The sequence below is a fragment of the Lonchura striata genome, chromosome 1A, assembly GCF_050655825.1.
Source record: "Lonchura striata isolate lonStrDom1 chromosome 1A, ASM5065582v1, whole genome shotgun sequence".
In the NCBI taxonomy this organism is placed as follows: domain Eukaryota; kingdom Metazoa; phylum Chordata; class Aves; order Passeriformes; family Estrildidae; genus Lonchura; species Lonchura striata.
In genome coordinates, this window is record NC_140741.1 from 70726816 (window position 1) to 70754424 (window position 27609).

Sequence of the window (27609 nt, forward strand, 5' to 3'; positions counted from 1 at the left end):
ATCTGTGTGCATGCATGTGCAAACGATAGAAAGCATGACAGAGAAGGAGAGGAGAGGAGAGGAGAGGAGAGGAAGGAGTCTCCTCATTGTGATCCTTCTGGTTCTGGCTTTCTGAAAACAGGTTTATATTATATTTTATTAAATCCTTTGTGAACATTGACTTTTGCAAGAATATTAAAAAAAGCAGAAAACATAAAGAGGTGAACCAATTCATTCAAATTCTTTGCAAATTCAGAAGCCAAATCCTTCAACAATGGGACAATAACTTTAGGCTCAAAAATCCATACTATTCAACACTGCATGGGTTTTTGAGAGCCAAGAAACTCTGGGAGAAGTGACAATCAGAGACACTCATTTTAATCACTTGTTTACGTTAATACCTGACATTTATGATTATCATGAAATTACCGTGTCAACACCAGTACAAAGAATGAGGAGAAAACAGAGCATACAAAGGTACTACAGGTATGGCAGACAAACTTATTAGTTGGTTATTTTTGTAGTTTTCTAGTCCTCTGTTCCCTAATTTTCCTCCAAACCTATCTCTCTAGCAGAAGGTATAATAACAAACAAGGGTTTATTGATTGGGCATGTCTTTGTGAATCTAGGCTGATTTTGTGAATCTTGGTGTTTAAGGGTACATTTTGCTATGAGATTTTGAAGACAAAGAGAGTAAAAAGCAAGTCAATATTCTGGGCCAATTCCATGTTGATGTTTCTGTTTTGTTGAAATGCATTGCTCAGTGAAGACCATCCACCTCTAGCATAAGCTACAAGCTGTACCTCAGTACTGTGCCTGCAACATGTTGTGCACTCTCCCCAGCACACAACAATAAGTCACCTTTGGTTTTGGGTGGGAACTACTTTAGAGTGGCTCAGGAACAGAACAACAATGCCCAGGGAACTGGCTTGACTTCATAGCAGACCATCATATATTTCCAGCTGTAACTCTCAATGAAATCAAACCAAATTGAATCACCACAATATGAGGAAAACAAAGAAGTGCTGAGCACTTAGGACTCTGTTTTACTCAGTGGGGCCAAGGGCTGAAGCACCACTGAGTTCACATCAAAACTATTTCTACAGGGAGCTTCCAGCTGTGCTCTCATGTTTATTACAGCTCTCACACAATTTGGAGCAGGCTATTGTTCCGAGATGCATGCCCTGATGATGGAATGACCTCCATGTGGAGCTGCATCAGGATACAGCCACTTAAAAATCACTTTCCAAAGAATTTCTGATCTAAAATCAAGAAGGCCCTACTGAGGCCAGGATCTCCTGCCTGGAGTACAGGTTCCTTCACATGGCCCCCAGTGTGTCTGCAACATCTCTGGGACACTTTCAGCACTAAGCATTGACAAACAACATGCAGTAGCATCTTTCCATGAACAAAAAAATAAAATAAAAAGAAAGAAAGAAGAGTGTCAGCAGAGTCCAAGGCAATCATTCAAGGTAAGCAATGTTTTTGTTCTACAAGTGCTTACCACATACATATATGCCAATTCAAATTCTAGTACATGGGAGAGGATGGCCTTATTCATCTTCTTTTTCACCTCTCTCATATATCTGTCTTAAGATAATGTAAACAGTCCTTGGGAGCTGTTTGTCTTTCCACTGCAACAAGATGTTCTAAAAGACTTGTTTCCTTCAGACATTTAGGAGTCCTATTCATGGTATTTTAGAATAGAGATGAGCTAAACCATATATTGAAAATTTGAGTTTGCTGTTAAAGAAAGTATGAATCCAGAAGGTGCATGCCATTATTTCCATGGCAGATGGGCTTCTAAGTGGGGTGTGCAAGCACAGCCTTATTGCAATAGCACATCCACAAAATGCAGTTGTTCACCCCTGGGAGCTGCAAAACTTGAGGATTATCTTGCCTCATGTAAAATTACTCAGCCAGGTCCTTTGCAGACCATTTGTGAAGTCATGCTGAGTTCACTGTGACACTGGTTCTTTTCATCCATATTACACATTTTTGGTCTGCAAACAGCACAGGCAGTTGAGGGTTTACTTTACTTGGTTTTAAACTCATGCAGTTGTTGGAGATATTTTTGTTTGGCTGTTGCATAAAATAATTCAGTAGCCCCATATCCAAGCAATTAGTTCTTCTGAGAGAATGTTAAAACAATTAAGATATTATTAATAATAAAAAGTTGAATAAAATTAAGATTTAAAAATTATTATTTTTTTTACTGTTAATTATAATTTTTCTGCCTTAGGTAAACAGACCAGGAGTATCCATGGACACAAGCAGAATCCAGTAGGATTGAAGGAATAGTGTTGGCAGTAGTTGAAAGCTCCTTCAAATGCATGAGTTTTTCTAAGATTTACATTATTTGCTGGGTATTATGAACTGCAGCATTTTCTGGGCTTGTAACTTCTTGTAAGATATATTACATATAAGCTCACATATCTACCTGTGTAGGCAAGCTGATATTATCATCTTTCTTTAGTAGAAAGCAACCCTGAATGAACTTCAAATAGTGCTTCTAACAGAAAGAAAAAAAAAGCTTTTTTTTACAAGCTGGGATTCTTGTAGCTTGAAATAGAGATTAAGAGCAGGGTAGAGAGACACTTACAAAATATAATGTATTATACGTGTTATTTGTATACTGCAAGCAAAATAAATCCTGAAATGTGCTAAGGCAATAGATTTAATACTTTAGGAAGATGATAATGTAATAATGTTTAAAAACCAAACATGCTTCCTGTTGAATTAGATCCTACTAATCCATGGTTTAGTACTGTATGCTGCTTCCTGAAAATAAAAAGCAAACCTAAAAAAATTAACAAGCACAATGCTTGACTGAAAATATGCACATGTTTCTGTCCTTCAGTAATTAAGGAATTCTGAGGAAACAGCTGGAGATTTCTGTGTCAAAAATTCATAAATTGATCATGTTGATTCTAAAACAGATAAGGAGCTTTGACAAAATGACCCCTACAGTTGTCAGGCAGCCTCACAACTGCTTCACAAAGCATTTCTGCCCACCTTGAGCCCATTCAGTGCCTGAACCTCCCTGAGATCCTTCAGGCTGCGCTGATGCGCCCGCTCACAAACCCTTCTGAGAGGAGAATGTACAGAGGCCTGTTGCATTTTAAGGGACAAATATGCAAACAGGTCACCCCAGTGAACTGGTGGCCTGTCTGCTGCCATCAGCATCCTTCAGGTTATCACTGGCTCATTTTTCCAGTGAGCACACCAGGGAGAGACAGTGCTGTTCCAGGGAGGCTCCATAGGAATCCACCACCTCCATATGAATCCTTTGACTGTACTGGGACTCTGGGAGGTTCTTAGCCACAATTCCCATTCTTTTCCTCTTTAGTTATTTAAGACATATAGAAACATTATTAAAAATACAGATATGGGTCAAAAATAGATAACCAGTTTCCTATTTTTAGCTCCAACTTGTGCTTGCATGCCTGCTTAAGGGTGGCCTAATAATCAGATGGGCTTAGTACCAATATATCTCCAAGAAGCAGCATAATCTCTGGGCACTAAGAACAGTCAGAATCAACTCAATGATTGAGGAGCCTAACCACAGACTCAGAAATCTAACACCATGTGTGTGAGACCAGCTGACACACACCAGCTCAGAAATTTACTTGTCATGCCACAAATCTCCTTGAACTATGCAGTCAGTAACAGGCACTGGGATGTGGGCATGCTTTTCTCCCATAGCTTCCTTGAAAACATATTCTTTTAAAATATTGATGCTGAGATCAGAGTTAAGGCATTGAAATGCTCTGTCCTCCAAGCACTAAGGTAACAATGCTATTGATATAACTAGACTTAAAGGCAAAATTTAAAAACATACACTTGGGTTAAGTGTGTGCACTGTACATACACTGTATTTTAAAACCTTTATTTAAGCTATGTCTTACACATATCAACTGTATATTTATCCTGAAAATAATAAAAATTATACTAAGGAAGTGTTCTGTGTCCTGCAAAACTAATAAAGCTTATTTTAAATGATTTTACAATAATGGAACATGCATTAATTCCACATGAAATGGCACAAAAATAATCAATTTGTACTACAGCATGACAAGTGCCATTCTGCATTTTAAACCAATGTTTTCCAACATGAAACGTCTACTTCAATTCAGCCTTTAGCAAACTGTCAGACTTTCCTACACACCTACTGGTAGGGTTGTTTTTGAATCATCCTGGAAGCAAATCCCAACTATCTCAGTGGGTACACTGGCCTCTAACAAAATGTCGTGGTGGCAGCCTTGCGCCACTGATCGGAGAAAAATGCATTGTACTGAAGAGAACAAAAAGCAAATCTTCTAAGAATGGTTATTTGAACATTCTTCACTGCTTCTCAGCTGAAGCATCTTGTATATTCTATAAAATCTCTACCATTTCAGCAGTTGTGCTCACAACATGAACACCTTCAACTAACAAAGACAATCTTCATACTAGATTAGGGGGTAGAGAAAATAATGAGCCACGGATGATAGCTATAAGTTATAATTCTCTGCTTTGACCAGAGGGAGAGAATGAATTAATTCTTACAGGAAGGGCAGTATAATTTTTTTACTTTTTCAGTTTATTCTACACTTCACAGTCTTCCTTTTTTGGGGACTGTTATTCTTCAATGTCAGTATCTATCTGAAAATGAGTATTTTTAGACCTTTGTGCTGAGGAGAATTTTTTTTTTTCCAGTGTAAGAGTTAATGGCTGAATACTGACATAATATGACAAAAGCTGTGCTGGATTTTAAGAGATCATTAAAGGAAAAAGTATCACTTTCTCACTTTCTACCCTATCAGTAGTTTTTCCCCAAATATTTCTTCTTAGGTTTACACAGCAGAGAAACCTAAAGAGTTTTTTACTGAAGCATGAATAGCTAGTTCAGTTGTGTGAATAAATAATAGTTTAGAGAATCAAACAGTCATGAAAATGTCATGGACAAAGAAGGCTCCAAGGTTTGAAACTGAATTGTCTCCTGGTTTAGCAATTCTATCCCCCCACTGCTCAGAAATTATATTGTGTATGTTCATGCAGATAAATTTGGATATATAATTAGATGTTTTGTCTATTCATTTACATATAGTTGGGCTTTCCTACTGGTTACTGAAACAAACATTTGTGTGTGAATTTCAAGAAACAAAATTGAAATGATCTCACAGAGGCTGTGGAATCTCCATCCTTGGAGATACTCAGACATTCACCAACCTGCTCTGAGTGGTCCATGTATTACAGCACTGTAATTAGCCTTGTACCACCCAGGACAGTCAGAATACACATTATTACCCTTGGGAAAATTAGGGTAGTGGGTCAACTGAGGGAAATTAAATGTCAGACAGTGTTAGAGACAGATACTTTGATGCTGAGCTTGTGTGTCCCTCTTTCACATGCACCTCCAGGCATTCCCACCACCCCCTGAATGAACCCTGCATCTCTGCAGCCTCCCTGCGAGCTCTTTGCTCGATGATCCATTTACAGGATGTGTCAAGGACAGTCTCTGGAGGAGAGAATAAAGTTCCTGACACTCAGCTGAGATTCAACCTGCCCAAATTGGGATATTTACAGTGTGGATACCTACAGCTGAGGTAGTCCCTCCAAAATCCCTCCCCAGTTAACAAGAGATGCAAACTTCCAGGTCCCCACCCTAAGGGAACTGGGACAAACTGGATAAGGCAAACCTGGAGCCAGATAAAAGCTACCCCAACCCAAATCCTTGTGTTCTCAAATACTACAGGTACCTGCCTCTAAAACAGTATGAAATAGTACTGGTACCTGTCTTTAAAACAGAAAAAGTGTCCTATGCAAGTGAAATGAAAATAAAGTGAAGAATTAATTAACTAACTAGAGGTGATTAAAGTAAATAAAGGAAACAATTATCATATCAAAATAAAAGACAAGAAAGATGATTAAATGAGTCTTCAAAAGACCCATGAGAAACTCATGAAAGACATAATATGCCTTTTACCTGGTTTTCAGTCTTTCATGATTTCATTTTAATTTTTATTCACTACCATCTGATAATTGCAAGAAACAGTTACTTTAACCATAGGCAATTTAAACCATTTAAATTTTTTTCCAGGGCCAAGAAACAAAAGAACCTATTTATTGCCTGAGGGGATTTTTACTAAAATGAAAGCTTAATCTTTCATGTTTTTTTAAGCGAAGGCTTTTAAAAAATCATTTCTAACAATGCTGTAGGGAGACACTTCCATGGGTATGCAAAATTGAAATTATAAATTTACAATTATAAAAAAATTAATAGTTTGGGGGATTGTATTGTCTCTGTTCTTTCTGAATGAATACTCTTTCAAGCTTAAGAGAAAGTATTTAGCACATGGAGGAGAACAAGTGTCCTTAGACTCTCCTGCAGTCAAAGCTGTTTAGTCAAAATGTATGGGAGAAAGATGGAATTTAATTTGTTTGGAAATCCTCAAATATAAATGTCCCACTGACTCTTCACTTCCTGGCCTGTTTTTCTGTGTTGCCACTGCACTGAAGTTGGCCTGACCACTATCTACTCTGTACCACTGATGGTTGCTCAATCTTAGCTATGTAAAATTAAGCTTCAAGATGAATTTTAACTGAAACAACCTTCTTTTGAGACTCTTATGACACGTGTTTACAAAGGGCAAGAACAAGAGCTCTTGGTCAAAGATTGATTTGGGAGAAGTTTTCAGGGGAGCTATATCTGGAGAGAAGCACAGATATGATTTTTATGTGGCTGCCATGGTTCAAGGCATACTGGAAGTACACACTTTTGCCCATCCCCATTCTATGCAGTATTTTACCTTTAACAACATCAAGAAAAGGATTAAATTTAAGCATCTGCCTTTGCACTGCCACAAATGTGGGCTGTTTTCTCAACTAAAAAATATTAATTTAATGCATTATCTGGAGAGATGTAAACATTTCTTCCTGGGCTTAGTGCAGGCTTTGAAATCAGACAAAATAATTTACACTTATGAAACACAACAAGCTGAAGTGTTCTGTTAAAGGAAAACTAGACTAAAAAAATACCCTTAAGGCCTCCAAACATCCACACATTGAAAGGCAGATTTAAATGTTTTTTGCCAACATATTTCAAGTTTTAGTGGAAACACTTTGAGCTACTATGAAAAGCTTTATCAAACTAAATTCATTTTCCATGGAGCAGAGAAGAATCATTGAAGATATTATTCAAGTTTACAAAATATGTAATAGGGTGGAGAATGTGGAACCAGATAAGGAAGGTTAAACTGAAGAACATTTTAATAAGACTTGATTTAAGGTTGGCTGTGCAACATAAATAGGTCAGTGGACCTACCAGAGGTTTCCAAGCTGTCTAATTTTAGAAAACCTGTGTACAGGTACCATCTGTAAGATTTTCAAGGGCAACTGGCATTCTGAAGACACTATTTGAAAGGCTAAATGTCCAGAATGTTTTGAAAATAACGCAAGTTCAATGTGCTAGCCAAAATTATTAATCTCTTTGGAAAAACCCCTTGGTATCTGCTCTATAATACTGCTCAGAGCAATAGGAAGCTCTAGTTACCCCAAAGATGTATCTGCCCAGTCTAGTGGAAGCACCTGTCTACCATGGGCCTCTGCAGACCTGGAAATCAGATAAAACAACCTCCCAGGTATTCAGAGAGCCTCAAGATCAGGTTAAAAGGGTCAGACAGGCAGGATAAGAAGAGTATGTTGGACAGGGAAGGAAAGCAATGTGGCCCCTAAGGTTGAATCCAAGTTCTGTGTGTGCATGGCAAAACAAAGTGCACAACAGGAACATTCTGGTGCCATTGTGCTGCAGAGCAGCAAAGAAAAAGGGAGTTAATTTCCAGCCCCTCTGCACCACAGTGCAGTGCATTGAGCTGCCCTGGGAACTCTTGTCAGTATGGGTCAAGATATGTTGTGTGTGTTTTGGGAAGACAAGGCTGCTCAGACATTTATCAGCTAAACTGCAGAGATATCACAGAGCATGCATGAAATGCAACATTTCTGCTTCTGTAAATGGGTGGCATTTAGACAGGTGCAACAAGGAAACACTGACACTGGGAATAGCCTTTTCCAAAGTGCTAAGTCCCAGCTCCAGGACAGAGGGAAGAGATTGCTCAGGTTTAAAAAAAGCACATAATCAAGCCAAAATTATTTTTACTCAATCTGCTTCTTAGAGGTGCTGCTAATGAATATTATTTTTACGTCAAGATGATGCTCATGCCAGAAACAGGAAAATTCTACACAGACTTAGTACTTGCCAAGCTTCTTTCCATTTAGCCTCAGCCCCAAACAAACAATAAAACTGTAATATAATGGGAGTCCTGGCCAGCACTAAGACCCAACACCACACTCAGTCCCAGTTCTTTTTTGCAGTGAAGACTGTTTTCCTTACTGATGAGCTCAGTCTGCCATGAATTACTTTTTGATGGGGGATAAATACACACTTAAACAAGATTAAACACAAATGTTCTTTAGTGGTATCTAAAATAATATGAATGTTTTTTAGAACAGCAATAAACACACTTCATGATGCAAATAATTACACCCTGCAGCCTTTATGTAACAATAAGTGGCCGAATTTTCTACTCAGCTATATCACTGTAAAGCCAGAGTAACTACACTGAATCAACACCTCTCTCTGTGAATTATGGAGATTCTGAAGTGTTACCTAAGCCTGAATTTGCCGCAGTTTCTCTCTAGGGCTTTGGAGATATCAGACATGCATGTCTGGAAATCCATGTGGTGGTCATGGAGGCATTTCCACCTCTTATCCTTCTGCCCCCATAATGAAGTCAGAATCTGGCTGTGTATTCCTTGTGCATCTGATATCACTTCTGTACCTGTGTACTCAGGACCAGAAGAAAGATCAGTTGGGATCCAGCAAAAGAAAGGAAAAATAAAAAAGACTTCACAAAAATTCATTAAGGGCAAAGCAATACTTGTGTGTGATGGGAATCAAAGATCACTATCTTGGGGATTAAAAAGAACCACCTCAGCTGATTTTCCTTTGGATGAGAAGAAATTGGTCATGTTCTGAAATCTTTGTGAAGGGTTAATTTTATCTTAAGTTTCCCATGCAATTGTAATTTTCACGCAGAGTTTTTTAAGATGGGTCTGTTAGGCTTTAATGGCCCCTGAAATGAATCTGGAAAGGCGAACATGCCCACATTGGACCACTTGAAAAAGCAGTTATTTGCTTGAAAATAACAGCAACAAAGATGCACTCAACTGTTAAAGGTTCTTCACAATTTACACGAGCACGGAACTCATGACACAACATGGAACCAGTGTTTTAACTACCATCTTCCCCTTGCCTGCCATGCTTGTGTGCTGGAAGCAGGCACTTTGCTCTTACCAGGACTTGTGAGGGCTCCCAGAGCACCAGTCGTTGTGGAGAGAGGGTTTGCATTGGTGGTGGTAGCTGAGGTCTGGGCGGCGGCTGCTGCGGCTGCTAAAGTTGCCAAATTCTGTAATTGTAAAGCGTTCATGCCTATGTGGAGAAGCAATAGGGTTAATTAAAACAGGTAATCATCATCATCATAATCATCAAAAAGTGCTATTTTGAATGGTCATGGAGCTTGGGGTGTATCTTGCCAATAAACTAGATTATTTTCATTCCCGAGACATCTATAATCTCAAACCACCTCTTACAGCTCCTGAAGAGTATTTCTCATCTCTCTACCTTGGAGTTGAGAGAATGCACCAAAGACACCAGCCTATACTTCAGGAAAATTAAACCTGGTTTGCGCCTCTTCTAAGGGAAGTGTAGAATTAAAAGTCATTTAAACTCTGTGTGAAGCCCAGGCACAATATTATTTCCTGACACAATGGGGGATATAAAGAAGATAACTAGCATTTAAAACACATTCAGGACAGGGTCATATAATTAGGATGAATAAAATTTGTTTCCCATGTCTCCCAGTTTGAATGCTTAGAAACTTGTCTGATTTTTTCTGAATGTTAGTTTGCCTAGAAGATATATTATTTCTCCCTGCACACTTTGTATTTCAAACAGAGGAGCTTAACAACAACTTGGAGAAAATGAAAAAAAAAAAGAGATTTAAATACAATAATTGGGAAGTATGTTTGAGAAAAAAAATGTGATGAAGGAGAGGTACTTTCTAGGAATTCAGAACTCCTGCAATAATGGAGAATGATATTACTTTCAAACACAGGTATTGCAGACTCAGGTTAGTACAATCAATAATTTCCATAAAGAGAAATTCTTACAGTCACAACATTAGGGACTGTGAAATGAACCTTGATATAAACATCTATTTCTGAATAAAGCCCCAAATTTGATGGAGGTTCTAACGCAGATGTCTCAAATTCAGTTCAGATGTTGAGGTTTTTGAAAATGTGACACGGTTGCAATGGTGGGAGTTTAGATTTTAGTTGATCCACAATACACCAATTCATAGTCTGGAACTGGAACAAGACACTTGGAGAAATTACATGACCAAGAAAGCTCTTTAAGGTTTCTTTTGGAGGCTCAAGACCATCTTAAAAGATACGGCTTTTCTCAAACATTACTAATCCAAACTAGTTTGTAAGACACAGTTCACCTGTATACAAACAACATAGTTTTATTTTTTTAAATTACTTGTCTGATTTACTGGCTTGCCTTTAGTGTAAGTATTTTTTTTCCCCACCAAAGAATTATCTTGCTTTTGTAATAAGACTGCAAACTACTTCAAACAAGATTTTGGGGATGGAAAAGACTCGGACCCAAATCTTTGCGAACAAAGTAGTCAGTAACCCTCAAAATGAGATATGGAATTAATTTTCATTATGGACTGATATTGGTGCTTGATTATAATTTACCTTCCTATTTCATAATGAGAATAAGTAATTCAGCAAAGAATATCCAGCAAACATTGCTGATCTTCACTGAAGCTGTATTTTCATGCCATCCTGTAACAAGGATTTGGGAAAGCAATGGGTTGCTCTCCTCCAGAGGAATGGCTTTCTATCACCCACTGTTTAGTTATTCATCAAAAGGATCAGTCATAACCAGCTTATATTTCTTCTGTGTGAGGGTTCCTTTGGGCTTTCAAAGGGTATACATAGTAGGATTAAATAATTGTGATGAATACAGAATGATTCTTGAAGACAGCCTAGACCAGACAAGGTCAACAGGCAGCAGAGCAAACAACTGCTCTCTCTGCACTCATGAATCACCCTTGCACCTCTGTGGATGCAAAACAAATACCATCATTGCCTCATTCCACAAAAACTTTTTTTTTTTTTTTTAAATAAGCACAGGAGGAACCCATCAATTTGGCAAATGAGTTTCAATGTCCAAAGAAGATGAATGAACAAGGGCTTGGTGGTGATGGAGTTGTCTCCTTACACAATTTGTTTTACTGTAGCAGTGACTGTAAGGCATTGGCCACAAAACAGCCTGCAGGTGTTATAGAGTGTCAGCTTGGGTGTTTGCAGGAGAAAAACCTGCTGGCTGTTGTCACACCTAAATAAGAGAAGGACAGCACCCAGCATGCTCTTGAGCCCATTTTGTCAACAGTTTTATCACTTAATATGCATCTTCTTTAGGATCCTCTGTCTGCTCAAACATCTGAAAAATAAATCCTGTCATCACTGTTTCACATTCCCCAGGCATTTTTCCATCTCTGCTCCCTCTTTATTGGTTTCTCCCATCAACTTGTCAGGACTGTCAACATCCCATTCGCTTGGACAAATTTGGAAGAGGGAAACCAAACACGCTGAAGTCCCAGACCCCAAAAGTACTTTGCTTTCAAAGGGGGATTTTTGGTTCAATTGAACCTCAGCTAAGGTACAGTTCTGCAGTTCTGTGGGATGAATCTGCTCTCTCTTTTTCTCCCCTTTCACACACACCCTTCACACATTTCACATCCTACGTTTTTTTTTCAAAACAGCCCCAAATCCCGCAACAGAGCTGGACAGCAAATGAGTAGATGGATTTTATTTGAAAGTGCTGCTCACTCAGCAAATGCACCTCTCTGAAGAAATGCAAATTGCTTAACACTGAAGAACAGCCTCATAGGCAGAGCTGCACATGAAAAATGAATATCTTCCTGTAGAGGAAAAAAAAACCCTTCTGGGTAAGGAATAACTCTTGATCTTCATGATGGAGACAATGTTGGGAATTAAAGGGAAATGATTAAAAAACCCAGATTCACAATACAGTTTGATTCCATTTTTAATAACATGTATTTACCAATGTGCTATCAACTTGGCAAATATTCAAAATTGCAAGGAAAATCAACTTTCATTTTGTTATTTGGCAGATTAAAAAAACAATTAAATTATGTACAAAACAGATGCACAGTATGCCTTGCTTGAAACTTAAGATTTAAAAAAAAATTATTTATAAGGATAGGGGCATGAAAATTTAATTTAATGTTCACCTTAGGTAATTTTGTGTCTTATTGTTCACAGCAATTACCATAAATCTACATATCAATAAGCGAGAACAGATGTCAGTTGTTACAAGTGCTTGCCAATCAGGCCTGTTAAAAAGTGACAGATGGATGGTGATAGAACATTCTCATAAGGCCTATTAGCACATTCACAGGAAATTTTTGTAGTGCTGCACAGTCACAGATGCAGTTCTGTGAAAACACGGGGAAATTTGAGAGCACGAGATTTACATTTTACAACTTCTTGCGCTGCCTCTGACACAAACTTTCATACAATGAAGTAATTTGCCTCGTTTCAGTCACTGCAGCTTTTCTCCTGTGATAACTGTAAATTTGGAATTATTGGGTATTTGTAGAGGAGGGAACGGAGTCACAAGCCGTTCCTCAAGATTTCTTGAGCCTCATCAGCTCTTGAGTTTCTAAAACCATAATAAAATAGTATTAGAAAATAGCTGAGATTGGCTTACTGCACAAATTACAAAAAAAGGAAGGCACCAGCTACATTTAGTGGCACCGTATGCATGGAGAGTTTCAAAGTCAGTGGTGATTATCAGAACCAAATCTGATCGCTCATAAGCAGTTCCCACTGACTTGACTTCCTTTGCTTTGGAAATTTTATCCCTCTCAATTATTAGGATTTATTCCATCTGAATTAAATCCTGTCTGCAGCTTAAAAAATGTGGATTAAGGTAAAATTTATCATCTCCAGGCTGAAAAGCAACTATTTGCTAACACTGACATCAGCCATTTTGGATGCTGATGGTAAATTGTGTATAAAGGTGGAGGGTGAGACTATTCCAGAAATTCTAAAAAGTAAAATAGACAGGAGCTCTAAGTGCCGCCTCCATCAAACCATATATATTCTGTGGCTACTTTTAGAAAAGCTGCTTATCTGAAAAGTGCTTGAGGTAGCCTGACCAGTTACTGTTTGATTGAGCAAAGCCCTTAAAACAGCTTTTAAGTCCACAATTGATTCCGCCCTGTATTTTAAGAGTACGTGCTTAAATGTGACTGCAGGTTCACAGAATCATAGAATGGTTTGAGTTGGAAGGGACCTTAAAGATCACCTAATTCCAACACCCCTTGAGCCATTTGTTGACTTAGGTGGGATTTCAGCCCTTTTTCAGGTTATACATGCTCTAAACACATTCTGGAAAGAAGGGTGGTTTTGTCAATTAAAACTTCTTCAGTCCTAGAGGGAAAGGATTCATCTAATCTAACTTTGTCCAAAAAGAAGTTACTCACTCAGGCTCTTGATACAATCAAAGAAGAGAGAGGGGCTAATGAAATAATCTGATCCTAAAAAAGAATCATAGAAACATTGACTCATAGAACATTTGGGTTGGAAGAGACCATAAAGACCATATAGTTCCAACCTCCCTGCTAGGGCAGGGCCACTTTCCATTAGTCCAGGTTGCTCCAAGCCCAAAGCCCACCTTTCAAGGGACATCTTTCACTAGACTAGGTTGCTCCAAGCCCTGTCCCACCTGGCCTTGAACACTTCCAGGGATGGAGCATTCATAGCTCTCTGGGCAACCTGTGCCTTCCCTCACAGTGAAGAATTTCTTCCTAATATATGTAGTATTTTCCTAATATCTGTAAAATAGATTAATCCCAGCCTTGGTAGGATGAATCATTGCCTGGGAGTGAATTCCCTCTTCACTCACTCTGCAGGAAGATGGGATGCCTACTTTCCAAACTACTGAGACTCAGTTGGATGAATTCCATCCACAGAGGGGCCAAGGCAATAAAAAGCACCCTCATCCCCCATTTGCTGGTTATAGAAAGCCCACACAGAGCTACAGATATTGTGCCCAGGCTTGGCCAAACTTGCACATCATGCACTTTTACCACCTGAATAAGCACATCTCCTAACTGCTGAGCACTGCTTTTCCCTCTCAAGGTGCCTCTCCTTTTCCTCTGAGAAGGAGCAATGTGTGGATTGTGAACAGGCTCACTTGCTGCAAACTCTGTCTCTCCAAAAATGCTAAACAGAGCTGTTTAATTTATTAGTTAAAAGAAGAAGAGTTTAAAAAAAGCTAATTTTATGCGTTAAAATAACTAGGACTTTTAATGGAATTAGTGTTACAAAAGCTGAATGTTTTTGGTCCCCGAGGTCAACATTTTCAAAACTGGTACTTATCTTTAAGAAACAGCTATCTCCCTTGAGCTGGAAACAGTTTCTCAGTGACCTTTACTTTTAATATGATATCCCTAAAGAGGTCATAGCAGGAGAAATCCTCCTTCTGTATGGCTTTGCTGGAATGAAGCCATCCAAGAGTCAGAGGATATAAAGGATCCTTTGGCCAATGCAAAAGTATAGAGCTTTTGTGCAGATGGTCCTGGCTTCCAACTGGTCCCTCCTGATCCACTGAGCCAATCCAACAATTAGAGGAAAATATTCAGAAAGCAGAACCTCTCAGACTTTCTCTCACCCATCTGCTCCTACAGACTCTGCAACAGGAGGAAATCTGGCTTGGGTAGTAGAAGAAGAGTGGAAAGTATAGAGCAGGGCTCAGAAAGGGCCAGAAGTTCAACCCAAAATGTAACCAGACTGTGAGAGAACTTGGACAGCACTGGAAAAAATATATACATTGGAAAAATATAAAAATTCCCAGCTGCAAAGGACTTAGGATTTGGAAAGAAAAAAAAAAAAATCCATGTTTTCTCCTCCTCTATAACTTCAGAAAGCAAAATACACTGTCTAGTCAATGAAATTAAGATAAGCTCTTTGTATTTTTATGAGTACTGTACATTTTTTTTTGTCTCGAATGGTCACACATACAAAAATATTGCTGTATGAAACAATATTTATTCCTGCCAAAACATTTGACATTAATGGATTATAGAAAACCTTCCTAGACTGTATATTGTTTAAATATTGAAAACATTGAAATAATTTCTACAATCATCCTAGCAATAGTAAACTTCCTTTTACACTATCTGTATTGTAATTCCTAGTCTCTTAAACAGGCAGGTTGGCTTAAATAACTGCAGATTTTAGGACCTGCTCCAGTGCCAGCCAAATTCAATTCAAACATTCAAGCAACATCAATCTCCAACTTAGAACTAAGTTTCTCATGCAATTTGTATGTATTTGAAGGAGGAATTTTTGCTTGCTTGAAAGGTTGCTAGTGTTTAATGTAGCTTACATTGTCTTTTAAAGTAAGACAATCAAATCACATAATGTAATTCATCTGCATTATTAGCCTTCCCCAAAGATAAAGTGCAGACTAGACACTGAGGCTGGGGAGGAAACACATGAGAGGAAACACTGCCTTTAAATTAGCATTAGGATTAGAAGATTTCAGAGAAGGGGAGGAAAAGTGAGGAAGTGCTCACTATGAAATGTACTCATAAGGATGCATGTCCTTGCATCTTTGATACAGGACATGAAGCAGACTTTGGCAAGGTAGAATTAGTGCCTGTAATCAAGACCAGGGGATTACTGTAATACCAAAGGCACTACTGCCAGCTCTCCCAATTTTATTACCAGTCTCAAAATATTACATTGTTTTCTTTGGCTTGATTCATGAAGTAGAATGATTTCATGAAAACCTTGTTTTTCTATAGAAATGAGATAAAACTAAATTGCAGAATTAGGCATGGAACCTTAAAGCTTGCAAAGCTAAATGGCAAGCTACAGCTTTTTGTCTCTCAAATTTCAGAATCTCAAATTTTCATTAAACCAGTTTCATGATTTGTTTGGACTTCACACAATGCTGAATGTATAGCAGTCAGTTGGCTACTACAAGAACAGTGATCACTTTTAGACTTTGTGCTGAGTGTTTAATATCTGTATGTTGGAGAGTTCTTGAGAAAAATCCCCATTTTTCTTTGGACTGTATTCCTAGCTTACAAACAAACAAACAAACAAGCAAACTCCAATACTCATCAATCACAAACACCTAAAAATCCCACTCTCTTCACCAAAATCAAAGAACCACTGCTTCTGCAATGTAAGAACCACCTTAACCAGTCTGAGGCATGGTGTTAGGGGAATGGAATTTAAAACTGCACACTGAAGAGCAGTCTTTGCTCTGCTAGCAAAGAAAATTGCTTTGATTTAAGAAATAATATACTGAGCATAGCAAATAACTCTTCACATGTGCAGTGGGGTGTGTGCTATGCCCCTTCTGTTCTCTACAGAGACAACACAAGCTTTAGCAGCACGAATAAACACTTGCAGACCCTAATTTTATACAATGGGGAGCTATATCAGAAGTCCTAAAGTAGCAAACCATGACTTCATCAAGATTTAAGCACAAAAGAGATGTTAGAGCCCTGACATGGAAGTAAGGGTGGAATTTCAATGGCTCATGTGGCTTTTGATCAAAGTTTTAGTGTCTGAATTACGTGGTAAGCACACCCATCGACTTCAAGGATAAAAGTTGCACCCCTCAAACACAAAGTTCAAAGAACTTGAAAGCTGCAATGACAGATCTTCTTTAGAACCTCACTCAATTGTGTCTGGATTTTATTCCTCACTTTGAAATGTTATATTAATAGGCAAACTACATGCAATATGGAATTACATATTAGATTCTTTTTTGTGAAATGAACCTGTACAGCTTAGGTTAAAAAACTCTAGGTCTTCACAAATGTTCACGGATAGCTTCAGCTGGTAATGCAAGCTCTTGCTGCAGACACAGGAGTACTTTCTATTCCTTTCATGAAACATAATACACAAATTGTTAATACCAGATGCACTGCATGATATAGTACTGCCTGATTTCCAAGGAGAGGACATGAACTCTCAGTTCTAACAATGAAATAGTGCTTAGTCTTTGGCACTTTCATGTAGAGATGCAGCTTGGAGAACAATTTTGTACCACTAATTTTACCTTGAACAGAAAGATTTACGACTCACATGTTTTGGGGAAAGGAGTAAACTTCAAGCTGTTTTGATAACATGAATATGAGATATAAAATACATTTTTTTCCAAGAGAGGCAGTCAGTCATCAAATTATCCCATAGATGAGTGCATTAGCAATCTAATTTGCAGTTGAAAAAAGTACATCCCTCAAGTAACAATGATGTGCCACTATGATTTCTTAAGATGACTTTCTCTCCGTCTCAAGACCATATGATTTTCAGAGAATAAATCACATCCTGGATTGAAAGCCCATCCTGAAAATACTTGAATAAAATCCTTAGTTTCAACACAGTTCTTGAAAACTGAAGCTGAAATCTGAATCTACACTAACAGTGAGAAACAGGCAACAAAAACTTCTAAGGTGCACATAATGCGATGGATATCACATTATTTTTCCTCAGTGTCCCAATTCTTTCATTTTGTAGACCTAACCTAATATGAAAACATTAAAACATAATCTTTGAGCTCAAAACCACTTCCAAAACTCCCAAGTATAAAACTGTTGCTGAAGCGCTCTGCTCTGTTTATCATATTAAGATACATTATTTTGATGGAAAAAATGCTAGATTGCAAGAGTAACATAATAGAACCAGCAAGCACTGCCAGCAGGTCTGAGGAAGAGAGAATAATTCAGAGATATTGTCATCTGTAGGCCAATTTATATTGTCAGACAGCAGGTTCACATTATTCTCTGATGTCACTGCAATAATGGCATAATAGAACAATTGAGCAAAGAATACCTGTGGGGTATAGCTATACAGTGTGGTATATATATACTTGTTAAAGTATTTCAGGCATCCTTCAAAGCAGAACCAGAAGCAGCAAAAGACCAGGATTAAAAAAAGAATGAGAAATTGTGCTCATAAAGACTTCTGAATATTTTAGCCCTTGTTTTGTGATGATGAAGCAAGCGTAATGTTGTATTTCATTGATTCAGCAGGCTCATGATTAAAATAAACTAATGTAGCAATTTAGGGGTTTTGTGATTCTTTCTTTTTTTTTCCTGTAACAAGAAAAAAAAAAAGAAAGCTTTTTAACAGTTCCTCACGGCAGGCATAATGTGCATCTGTGCTCTGATTTACTGCACATGCTGCCTTCTCTAGCATCATGTTAAGTTAGGATATCAGCATGGTAGGTCACACAGTGGGAATGACCTTTTGCTAATCACTACACATCAGTTACTACTGGCACACAGCTCATTACTAAGAAACCCTCCAACTAGCTGGCTTTCAAATCCGCTCCCACTTTGATTCGTTTTTCCTCTTTTCTTTTTCTTTTTTTTCCTCCAGACTGAAGATTATACTTTTACATAAAATCTCTGTTGTGTAATTTTGCCAGCTAGGGTTCCAAAGTCAAAAAGGCACCCAGTTAATTTTCTGTGATTATAAAAGGAGCCTGAAAATTCATACTGAAGGTAGGCCTGTAATCTTGGGTTTCATTAAAAAGGTCAGAACATTTTTCCTCACCACATATTATTAAAATGTTTGAGGGCTGCCATTAATTTGATTTTTCAGGACACAGAAATCTCACTGGAAATTAGAATGTAATCCTGCTGTTGCTTTCCTGACACTTTTCATAGGGCAGGATACGGCTGCAGGGACTAAGAGCTCTCCTGCAATTTACAATTGGTTACTTTGGCCAAATGGCAGGTGACTAATGCAAGACAAACTGTTTGCACAACCTGGGAGCGCTGGGTTTAATTTCAGTTCTGAAAGAGGGGTGAAAGTGTTTCTATTGACGCTGAACCATGAGCTGTCCCCTGCCAATACATCTGCCACATTTAATACACAACACACCCCCCACCCCCTGACAATGTGATTATTAGAGGCACAGCATTCAATAGCTTAGGAATACAAAACATAGCAGGAGCAAAATGAGAGGGTTTTTAACTCACCGGCCATTTGCTGAATGCCGCTGAAGGCACCCAAGTTACTGGAGGAAGTTGCTTGCTGCAGGAGCTGCAAATGAACAACACAACACAGCAATCTATCTGACAGTAATGTAACAAATGAAGATAAAACTAAAATGAGCTATCGTTTCACATTTGGAGTATTTCTGCTTTCCTTTACATTTATACAGTCTCTTGCTTCTGTCTGCTGTTGGAATGAACATCCCTAGAGTCAATGCTGTAAATCCATATTAATGTCTAATCTCTATTAAGAAACACAGAGACACAAGGGAAACTCAATAACATGGCTGCTTTAAAACAATTAATCAATTTATTCTTTTTAACAACCAGGTGTTAAATCTATTTAAACCAACATAGTGTGACTAATTACAACCCTCTGTAGTCTAGTAGTTACCATAACTCATCTCTGTCAATCATGGTCCATTCTTCCCCACCTCTGTGAATTCAGTTTTTTCTTTATTATCTTTATGAATCAAGCACACAGATATTCATTAGACTGGTAATTGTATATATAGCAGTTTAGCCTATCTCACATTAATTAGCCAACCTCAGTACTAATATATATTTTTAATTGCCGGGTAAATTGCTGTTTATATCATTATATCAAAACATTGTATGCACACAAATTATGTATTTATACATACACAATACATATATATGGGCACATCCATTCCATAGAATGGTTTGGTTTGGAAGGGACCTCAAAGTTCCTCCACTTCTAGCTACTCTGTCACAGGCAGGGACACCCTCCCATCAGGTTGCTCAGAGCCCCATCCATCATGACCTTGAACACTTCCTGGGCTGGGGCGGCTTTGGCTTCTCTGGATAACCTGTGCCACTCTCTCACTACCCTCACAGGAAAAAATTTCTTCTGAGTATCGCATCTAAACCTGCCCTCTCTCAGTTTAAAATCATTGCCCTTTGTCCCATCACTAAATGCCCCTGTAAAAAGGCCCTCTCCAGCTTTGTTGGAGGCTCCCTTCAGGTATGGAAAACTCAAAAGTCCCAGAGGCTTCTCTTCTCCAGGCTGAACAGCCCCAACTCTTTCAGCCTTCTCTCCATAGCAGAGCAGAGGGACAGAACCCCCTCCCTTGACCTGCTGCCCACAGTGCTGGGGATGCAGCCCAGGACATATCTGGCTTTCTGAGCTGGAAGTGCACATTGACAGGTCATGTTAAGCTTCTCATCCACCAACAATTCCAAGGTCTTTCCAGGGCTGCTCTTGATCCATGATTTTTCCTTGTGATTGCCCTGATTCAGGATCAGGACCTTGTACTTGGCCTTGTACTTAGTGAGGTTATATTTGTCTTACTTGGAACGATGAGGAACCCCCAAATTATCCAAAAGCTCCTCAACCAGATCTCCCAACTCCAAAGCCACGAAGGGCAGAGGCTCCCTCACAGCTGTAATGAAGGGGAGCCTCTCTTGGCCATCCGGGACCAAAGACATGTGGCTGTGAATTTCAGATTTTCCAGTAGGGACAGCAGCTACCACCTGTTTCTCATCTTACAAATGAACTAAGGAAAAAGCCATTTTAAATTTATGGCTTTTCCTGGCCACATTCACTTTCTGTATAAGGGGATATGAACCATGCATGTTTAGCATTGACAGGACCGTACATTAAAGCAAAAGCCATTTCCAAATGAAAATGTGGAAATTTGATGCTTGAACCACAACATTGTAGTTTAGAGGCTGCACCATATGGATATGGCCTCTACAGTGTTCAGCTGCCTTTCTGTCCTCCCCTAGGGAAGAACTTAAATTTTATTCCAGCTATAAAAAACAGTTTCTAGTGTTACACTGTGCTCATGGGCATTCTGTTCCCCCTTCCCTGGGACCCTGTGACTCTGATCAAGGTAACCCCAGACCCCTTCTTCCTGCCCCAATGGGGTTGGTGGAGAGCCAAAGAAGCCCACCCTGTCCAAAGTCTATATAGACCCCTGACATTTCCTGTTCATCCTCTTTTGCCCCACTCTCCCCATGGACATCACAAAATAAAGAGAGATGCACCAACATATATCGGGGTAAGAGCCTCTTTTGGAAATCTTTGCCATCTCCTGATATTCCTCCCCTCAAAGCCTTGGATCTCTGGGCTAGCCTGATAATAAAGGGAGCTGAGGGGGGGGACGTCACTCTGGCATTCAAAACCCCCAATAAAACTAATGTAAATTTTATTTACAGTGGAGGGGCTGGAACTAGGTGATGGTGATCTTCAAGGTCCTTTCCAACCCAAGCCTTTCTATGAATCTATTATTTGTTTTGCAGATAAACACCCCCAGAAGAAGACACACTTTGTATCCTGGACAATTTAGCAATTTCCTGCGGGGAGTTTAGTAGAACTGATTTACCGTGGTCCTAAAATAAATAGAGCATAATACAGCCACCACCTCTGAAATGAACTTACAGCTAGGTATTGTGGTGTGAGTCCTCCAAGACCTGTGAGGTTTCCCCAAGTGGCAGTATTGAGCTGTTGCATCTGCTGAGCCAACTGCTGCTGCAAACGCCGCTGCTCCTTGTCCTTTTGGGTGTCAGCAAACTTCACCACGATTGGCGAAGAGCAGCCCTGTGGTTGGACAGATCAGGAAAGACAGAAGTGTTAAATCACACCAGGTCATCCTTGCCTCGTGAGCTCAGCCATGTCCTGTAGGGCCACTGGCACAACAAGATCGTTCACCCTCTCTGTGACTGGCACGTGTAGGACTGCAAGGACTCAGATTTTCAGGTTGTTAAGAAAAGAGGCTATGGAGACATTATTGATTCCCCAGCTCTTTTTATAAAGCACCTTTCCTCAGGCTCTCTTTTCCTTCCAGCTATCCAAATTGCTGCCAGAGACAGCAAAGTGTACCAGTCCTCTTTAATTAAGCTTCACAGATGATGAGATGGATGTGATGCTTTGTCTGCAGTCTGTTTTCAAGACAGCGCCAAAGGGAGAGGTGTCCAACCTCCGTGCTGCCAGGGACCACACAGCCAACACAGCCCTGCCACCACGGTCTGGCTGTGCCATCAGGCTCAGTGCAGCTGGTGTGTGCATCCTAAAGAGACCGGGAGCAGCAGATTTACCTCAGCACCCATTGACATCAGTGAGGCACTGGCCCTGTTCACACCAAGGACCCCCAGTCCATTCACCCACCTGCGGTCCGCTCCCGGGCACGCTTTGTACCAAGCACCCTTGAGATGTGAACAAAGGGCAGGATGCAGACCAAAAGGGACTAGTTCTGGTGATAGCAGCCCATTCCTGATTGACACCATTTCTTCTATTGCTTCTATCAGTCTCTTGTTACATGGTATGGCAAGGCTGTAAGATGCCTTAGGAAATAGGGAAGCTGTAAGAAAGAGCTAGAGGTCTGGTCTGCAGCCTATTCCTCACCCATGGCTGAGGGACCCCTGGGAAGAAGTTGGAGGTCACAGACCAAATGGACTTTTGAGGTAAACTGGAATTTCCCTTGGACTTCGAATTGGCACTTCCTGGGCAAAGACACTGAGACAATGAGATGTGATTATGAAAGATGTCTCTGTTGATTTATCTCTGTTTTTTTCCCCTGCTTAGAAATGTTTTATATTTCAACCTTTCAAATCTTTTTTTTTTTCAGATCAAGAAAGCAAGCTATATACTGCAATGATTCAGTTCTTCAAATTAATTCAAGCATTTTATGAGTCATTGAAACTGTCAATCCACTTCATACTGCTTTTCAACCTCACAGCATCCAATGAATAACTTCCCTTGCCATGCTTTGTTATACTAATTTCTTGTCTAACTTCAATGTGAACACAATGGCAGGAGTGATAAGTGACTCAAGTCCAAGAAACACAGCAGTGCTTTAGCCAAAGTGTAAAGTGTGGGATGCAGAGCAGGGTTCTAAGTCACCTGCTCTTCCCATGGCTGCTCTCACAACACTGAACATCTTCAGAAAAGTTCCTGTCCTCAATTAATTACAAAAAGCAGCCATATACCTTTTCTCTGAAAAACCTCATACCACGACAATGGATAAAAATAGTCCAAATAATCAGATAAAATGGATAAATAATAAAATAAAATAAAATAAAATAAAATAAAATAAAATAAAATAATAATAAAATAATAATAATAATAACAAGAAATCTCTTATAAAAAAATCCCCATCAACACTGTTCCTTTAGAATTATCTTAGAAAATCATTGCTTGTGGTTTATTATTCCACCTCCAATTCTTTTCCTGTGTGTTTCATTGTAAAAATGTCTTTTAGTGTTTCAGTGAGGGAGATAGGAGATCCATAACACTCCAGCAATCAAATAAAGATTATGAAGGAGTTGGCTTGTTACACAATTACCTCTCTCTAGTGATTTTTATACTAATATTAAAAATAAGATCATTTAGAAAAAAAAGAAGAAAGAGAAAGGATCCAGGGGGTAGAGGATGTGAGAGATTTTTCTGGTTTTGCTAATAAAAAAAAAAGCAAGCTGTTTCTATCTTATACAAGATACAAGTAACATTATTGGTAACACTGGGCTAAGAACAACTGGAACTTACTGCTTTCTGCCTGGAAGTACAGGAGAGTCAAGTATATTTCCAAAAAAATAGAAATGCATATCAAAGAAAGAAATATTATATGGTTATTATAATAGAAATATTATAGAAATATTATATTGGTAGTTCAGCATTCAACAGTACAGCTGACATATTTATGAATGCTTAAATGTCAGTAAATTGTATAAAAACAATATCTCTGCAATTTATGAATCTATAATTCATTTTTTCACTGTCTACTCTATATTTCATCACTTCATCATTTTCAAGAAAGCAGACATTCTTAAGACTGAGATTATATCTAGCAAGTGGCTCTATATGAGAAAAGGGTTGTTATTGTATGAAATTTACTCCATGATAACAAATTAGTGTCTTCTATTGGTGCTGCAATTGAATTACTTAAACAAACAAACATAAAAACTCCATAGAAAAGAAATAGAAGAGCAAACACTTTAGAGCAGCAATTATATTTTAAAAATCAGTTGATTTAACCAGGTCAGTAAGTCAGGTGGAAAGAGCAAGAAGAGAATGCATTATTCTATGAGACATATTCATCTGGACTTAACAACCCCATTGTTCTTTCCTAGTCCTCTTTGAAAATTCATCTCGGTCAATCATGTGTGCTAAAGAACTGAAAATAATTTAAAAAGGGAAAAATCTGTAGTAATTGGGTTGCAATGCTATTGTGTACTATGTATCTTCCTCTAAGCCCACTTTTATTTGCAAAATGACATGAAACCAAAGTGTCCAAGGATGACTGTTTCAGGCTGAGGTTGGACATGTAACATGAGTCAACCCAATTTAACTTTTCACCAGAAGAGTATTGGCAAAAGTGAGCAAAGCTTTTTTTTTTTTTTGCCTATGGGGTGATTCTTGTTTTATGTACAGAAGTGCATTTCCTAGCTTGAGGGGAAGCTTCCAGCACAAACAGAAGGTGCATCTCCCTTCCTCATTCAATGGCTTCATATTTCCATGCCATTCAGTGCCATTTTCTTCCCAACAGCTGGTGCTGCCTTCATATTTTTCTGTTGTCATGTTGAGTCCCTCTCCCTCCATGGAGAGGGAGGGTGCATGGCTTCTTTCCAAGAAGGGACTCAGCCTAAGCTCAGTTGATGCAAAGACCCAGATGTTCAAAGGGCAAAATATTTGGAATTGCCTTGCCAATCTGAGGATCTCATTGATGATGTGTCTAAAGGTGTAGAGAAGGATTTTGATCCAAGAGTAGCCATTCTACAGAACTAATCTCATTAAGAGTATTCTGTCAAAATGCAGCCCCTTTTGGAGTGCTGCATACAACAGAGCAGTGAGAGAATTTGTCTGGGAGGTGTTATGTCTTTATTTTACCGTCTTCGGAAGTAGAGCTGTGTAAAATTCATTTTGCTAGATGGAAAAATACATTAAAACACATAGAAAATATAGGTAAAACACAGTATTTCCAATAAATATTTCCTTTTTACTTGGAATCAAACCCAGTAAAACATATAGATCTGAATTAATGGAGCAGTGCACGGCAGACAAATTACTACAGGTATTATTGCAGAGTCTCAAAGTGGCAGTTTTTTCACAGTATACTATCAGACTGCATAGAGTGTATAACAGCAGCTTTCTAGTAAAGATAATTTCATTTATTCTCATCTCATTGGCAGATTCTCAACTAAAACTGTATACCCAGGGTCTAAAAATGCATTGCACTGAAAAGAAAACACATTGATTATAAAAGAAGCTCAACCAAATTCAAATGTGATGTTTGGAAAGACAACAGCTTTGCAATGCTGATATCATTACTTGTACTATACAGGAAACAGTTAGTGACATTTTCATGCACTGGCTTGAATTTTATCTTCTCCTCCTCCTTTGTCCTCTGTCCACCCTCCCACCCCTGGTCTCCCCCCTTGGCTCGTTACACAAAGCAGCTCAACGACATGACGCAATAATGATTGTTTAGCACCCAGCATGCTTTGGGAGACTAGAGCATTGCAAAGGAAGATCACTGAGAGAAAAAAAAATAAAATTTGAAAGGTCCTGGTGGAAAAATAAATAAAAATAAAAAAAAAAAGAAGAAACAAGTGCACATAACATCAATGCCACCTCTGAGAAAAATCATCACTACACGAAGATACAGTATACATAATACAGTATAACATGCACTCTCCAATGATAAGCTAGAAGATCCAGAGTAAGTAAAGATTTCATACTTGTGCGGTTTTTTGTGCAAAATTCTGAAAGACCATGACAAAAATCACAGACTGAAAAAAGCTTTGAGATTGCCAGAGAAGCTGTGGCATTCAATAACCACTCCAATGACCAGATCGTTAGCCAGCAGCTAAAGTCACACTGAGTGAACGAGTTTAAACTTTTGAGTTGCTCATCATGATAAAATACAAGGCCATAGAGGCAGTTTGGAAGGGAATGAAGAGTGTTGCTTGTGAGGGGCCAGCCACGATGGTGCTCTGCAGGAAGTGCCACACTCCAATATGCTCTGTCATCATTAGCATTTTTAGTAGCTACATGAAGAAGGCGAAATAATATTAACTTAAAAAGAGATTCTATTTGCAGAAAAACACATGCACTAGTAACTCAGTGTGGCCATGTTAAATCTCTTGAGCTTTTTCTCAGAGCAATGCAAACCACAACACTTAAAAAGCTATTTAAAAGAAACGAAGATTTTTCTTCGGGGAAACGTGTGTTAAAAATAGAGGTAATTTAATAATCAGAAATACTCTGAGTACAACTGAGGAGTGGTATTCATAGCATTTTTATTTTCTGCTGAATGCCACTGAAAACAGGATTGAGAGCTGTGTTTGGATACCACACAGCAGACTTATTGTGCTCTTTTAGGTGATTGAGAAAAATAAAGCTTCACAAAGACAGGTAGAGTGAGCCGGTAAAAAATTTAAATCTGTGATTGTCATGTGTCTGATCTGATCCAGGAGAGCATGGCTTCACCATTCGCAATCATTTGCACAAAGAAAACAAAGAAAGGGCAAATGATACAGTACTGTACCTCCATGGTCTGAGACTGGTGCATGGCTTTGATTGCATTCTGTGCCATTGCCCTTGTAGAAAATGTGACAAACGCACAGCCTGTGGGAACAAGGGGACAGGGAGCAGGAAAGACAAAAAACAACAAGACAAAAGGGTTGGACGCTTGTTAAACCAACACAGTCTACGAGAACGGCCACAAGACGACACTGTTCTCAGTAGTACATAAAAATAAACAACTTCTCTAGTTTATTTATTGACAGTGCTGACTTGCTAATCTGACCATAGATGAAAGAAAAAAAATTAGGTGGAGATGGGTGACAAGGAGGGTTTTTATTTCATTTTTTGTTTTGCTTTGTTTTTCTTTTTTGTTTGTTTGTTCTGTTTTGTTACTGTTTTTCTTTAGCCACAGGGTTTAAAATAAATAAGGCTTTTATGTAGCCTTTGGATCGCATAGTTAAATCTATTCAGACCATGCATTAACAATTGCTTGCTCTGGCTTTTGTGTAGGTAAACTGTGGATAGTGAATAAATGTCGGCATCACTGACAGCTGAACTGAGAATTTAATAAAGGGGTCCATAACATCACAAATTACTGTGATGCACCAAGAAGTATCATACAAATAAGAATGAGAAAAATACCCCTGTGTATCCTGTGACTATTTGTGAAAAGACTCAGACAAAATTCAGTAATGTAGGTGGATTCTCAACATTTAAGAAAATAACATTTTAAAAATAAAAATTATTATGGTATTTGTTTCTCTGAGTTCTAGGTACAAGTATAATTCTTTGATCCATGAAAGCTACTGCCAGCTTGAACAATTCTGAAGCTATGTGAGTGAATAACTGAAAAAAAATCGTTGTTTTTTTTTTTCCCCTCTTCAGCCTTTAAAATCATAATGAAAAGCCAGTAGGCTAATGCCTGGGCTATTTTCCCACCCTTTTACTATTGTCAGCCATACCTACACTGGGCATGGT

The 27609-nt window shown here is 38.7% G+C and overlaps 1 protein-coding gene across 24 annotated transcripts in view; it reads right to left on the minus strand.

Moving 5' to 3' along the window:
• CELF2 (CUGBP Elav-like family member 2) overlaps nucleotides 1-27609 on the minus strand; it is a 547425-nt gene that overhangs the window by 32863 nt on the left and 486953 nt on the right. For all 24 annotated transcript variants that reach the window (XM_021530962.4, XM_021530961.4, XM_031506833.3 and 21 more), the window contains 4 exons: nucleotides 26654-26733; nucleotides 21550-21708; nucleotides 19131-19194; nucleotides 9314-9448 (listed from right to left, as the gene is read on the minus strand). In XM_021530962.4, the coding sequence (XP_021386637.1) occupies nucleotides 9314-9448; nucleotides 19131-19194; nucleotides 21550-21708; nucleotides 26654-26733 (438 nt within the window). The remainder of the gene's footprint in view (nucleotides 1-9313; nucleotides 9449-19130; nucleotides 19195-21549; nucleotides 21709-26653; nucleotides 26734-27609) is intronic.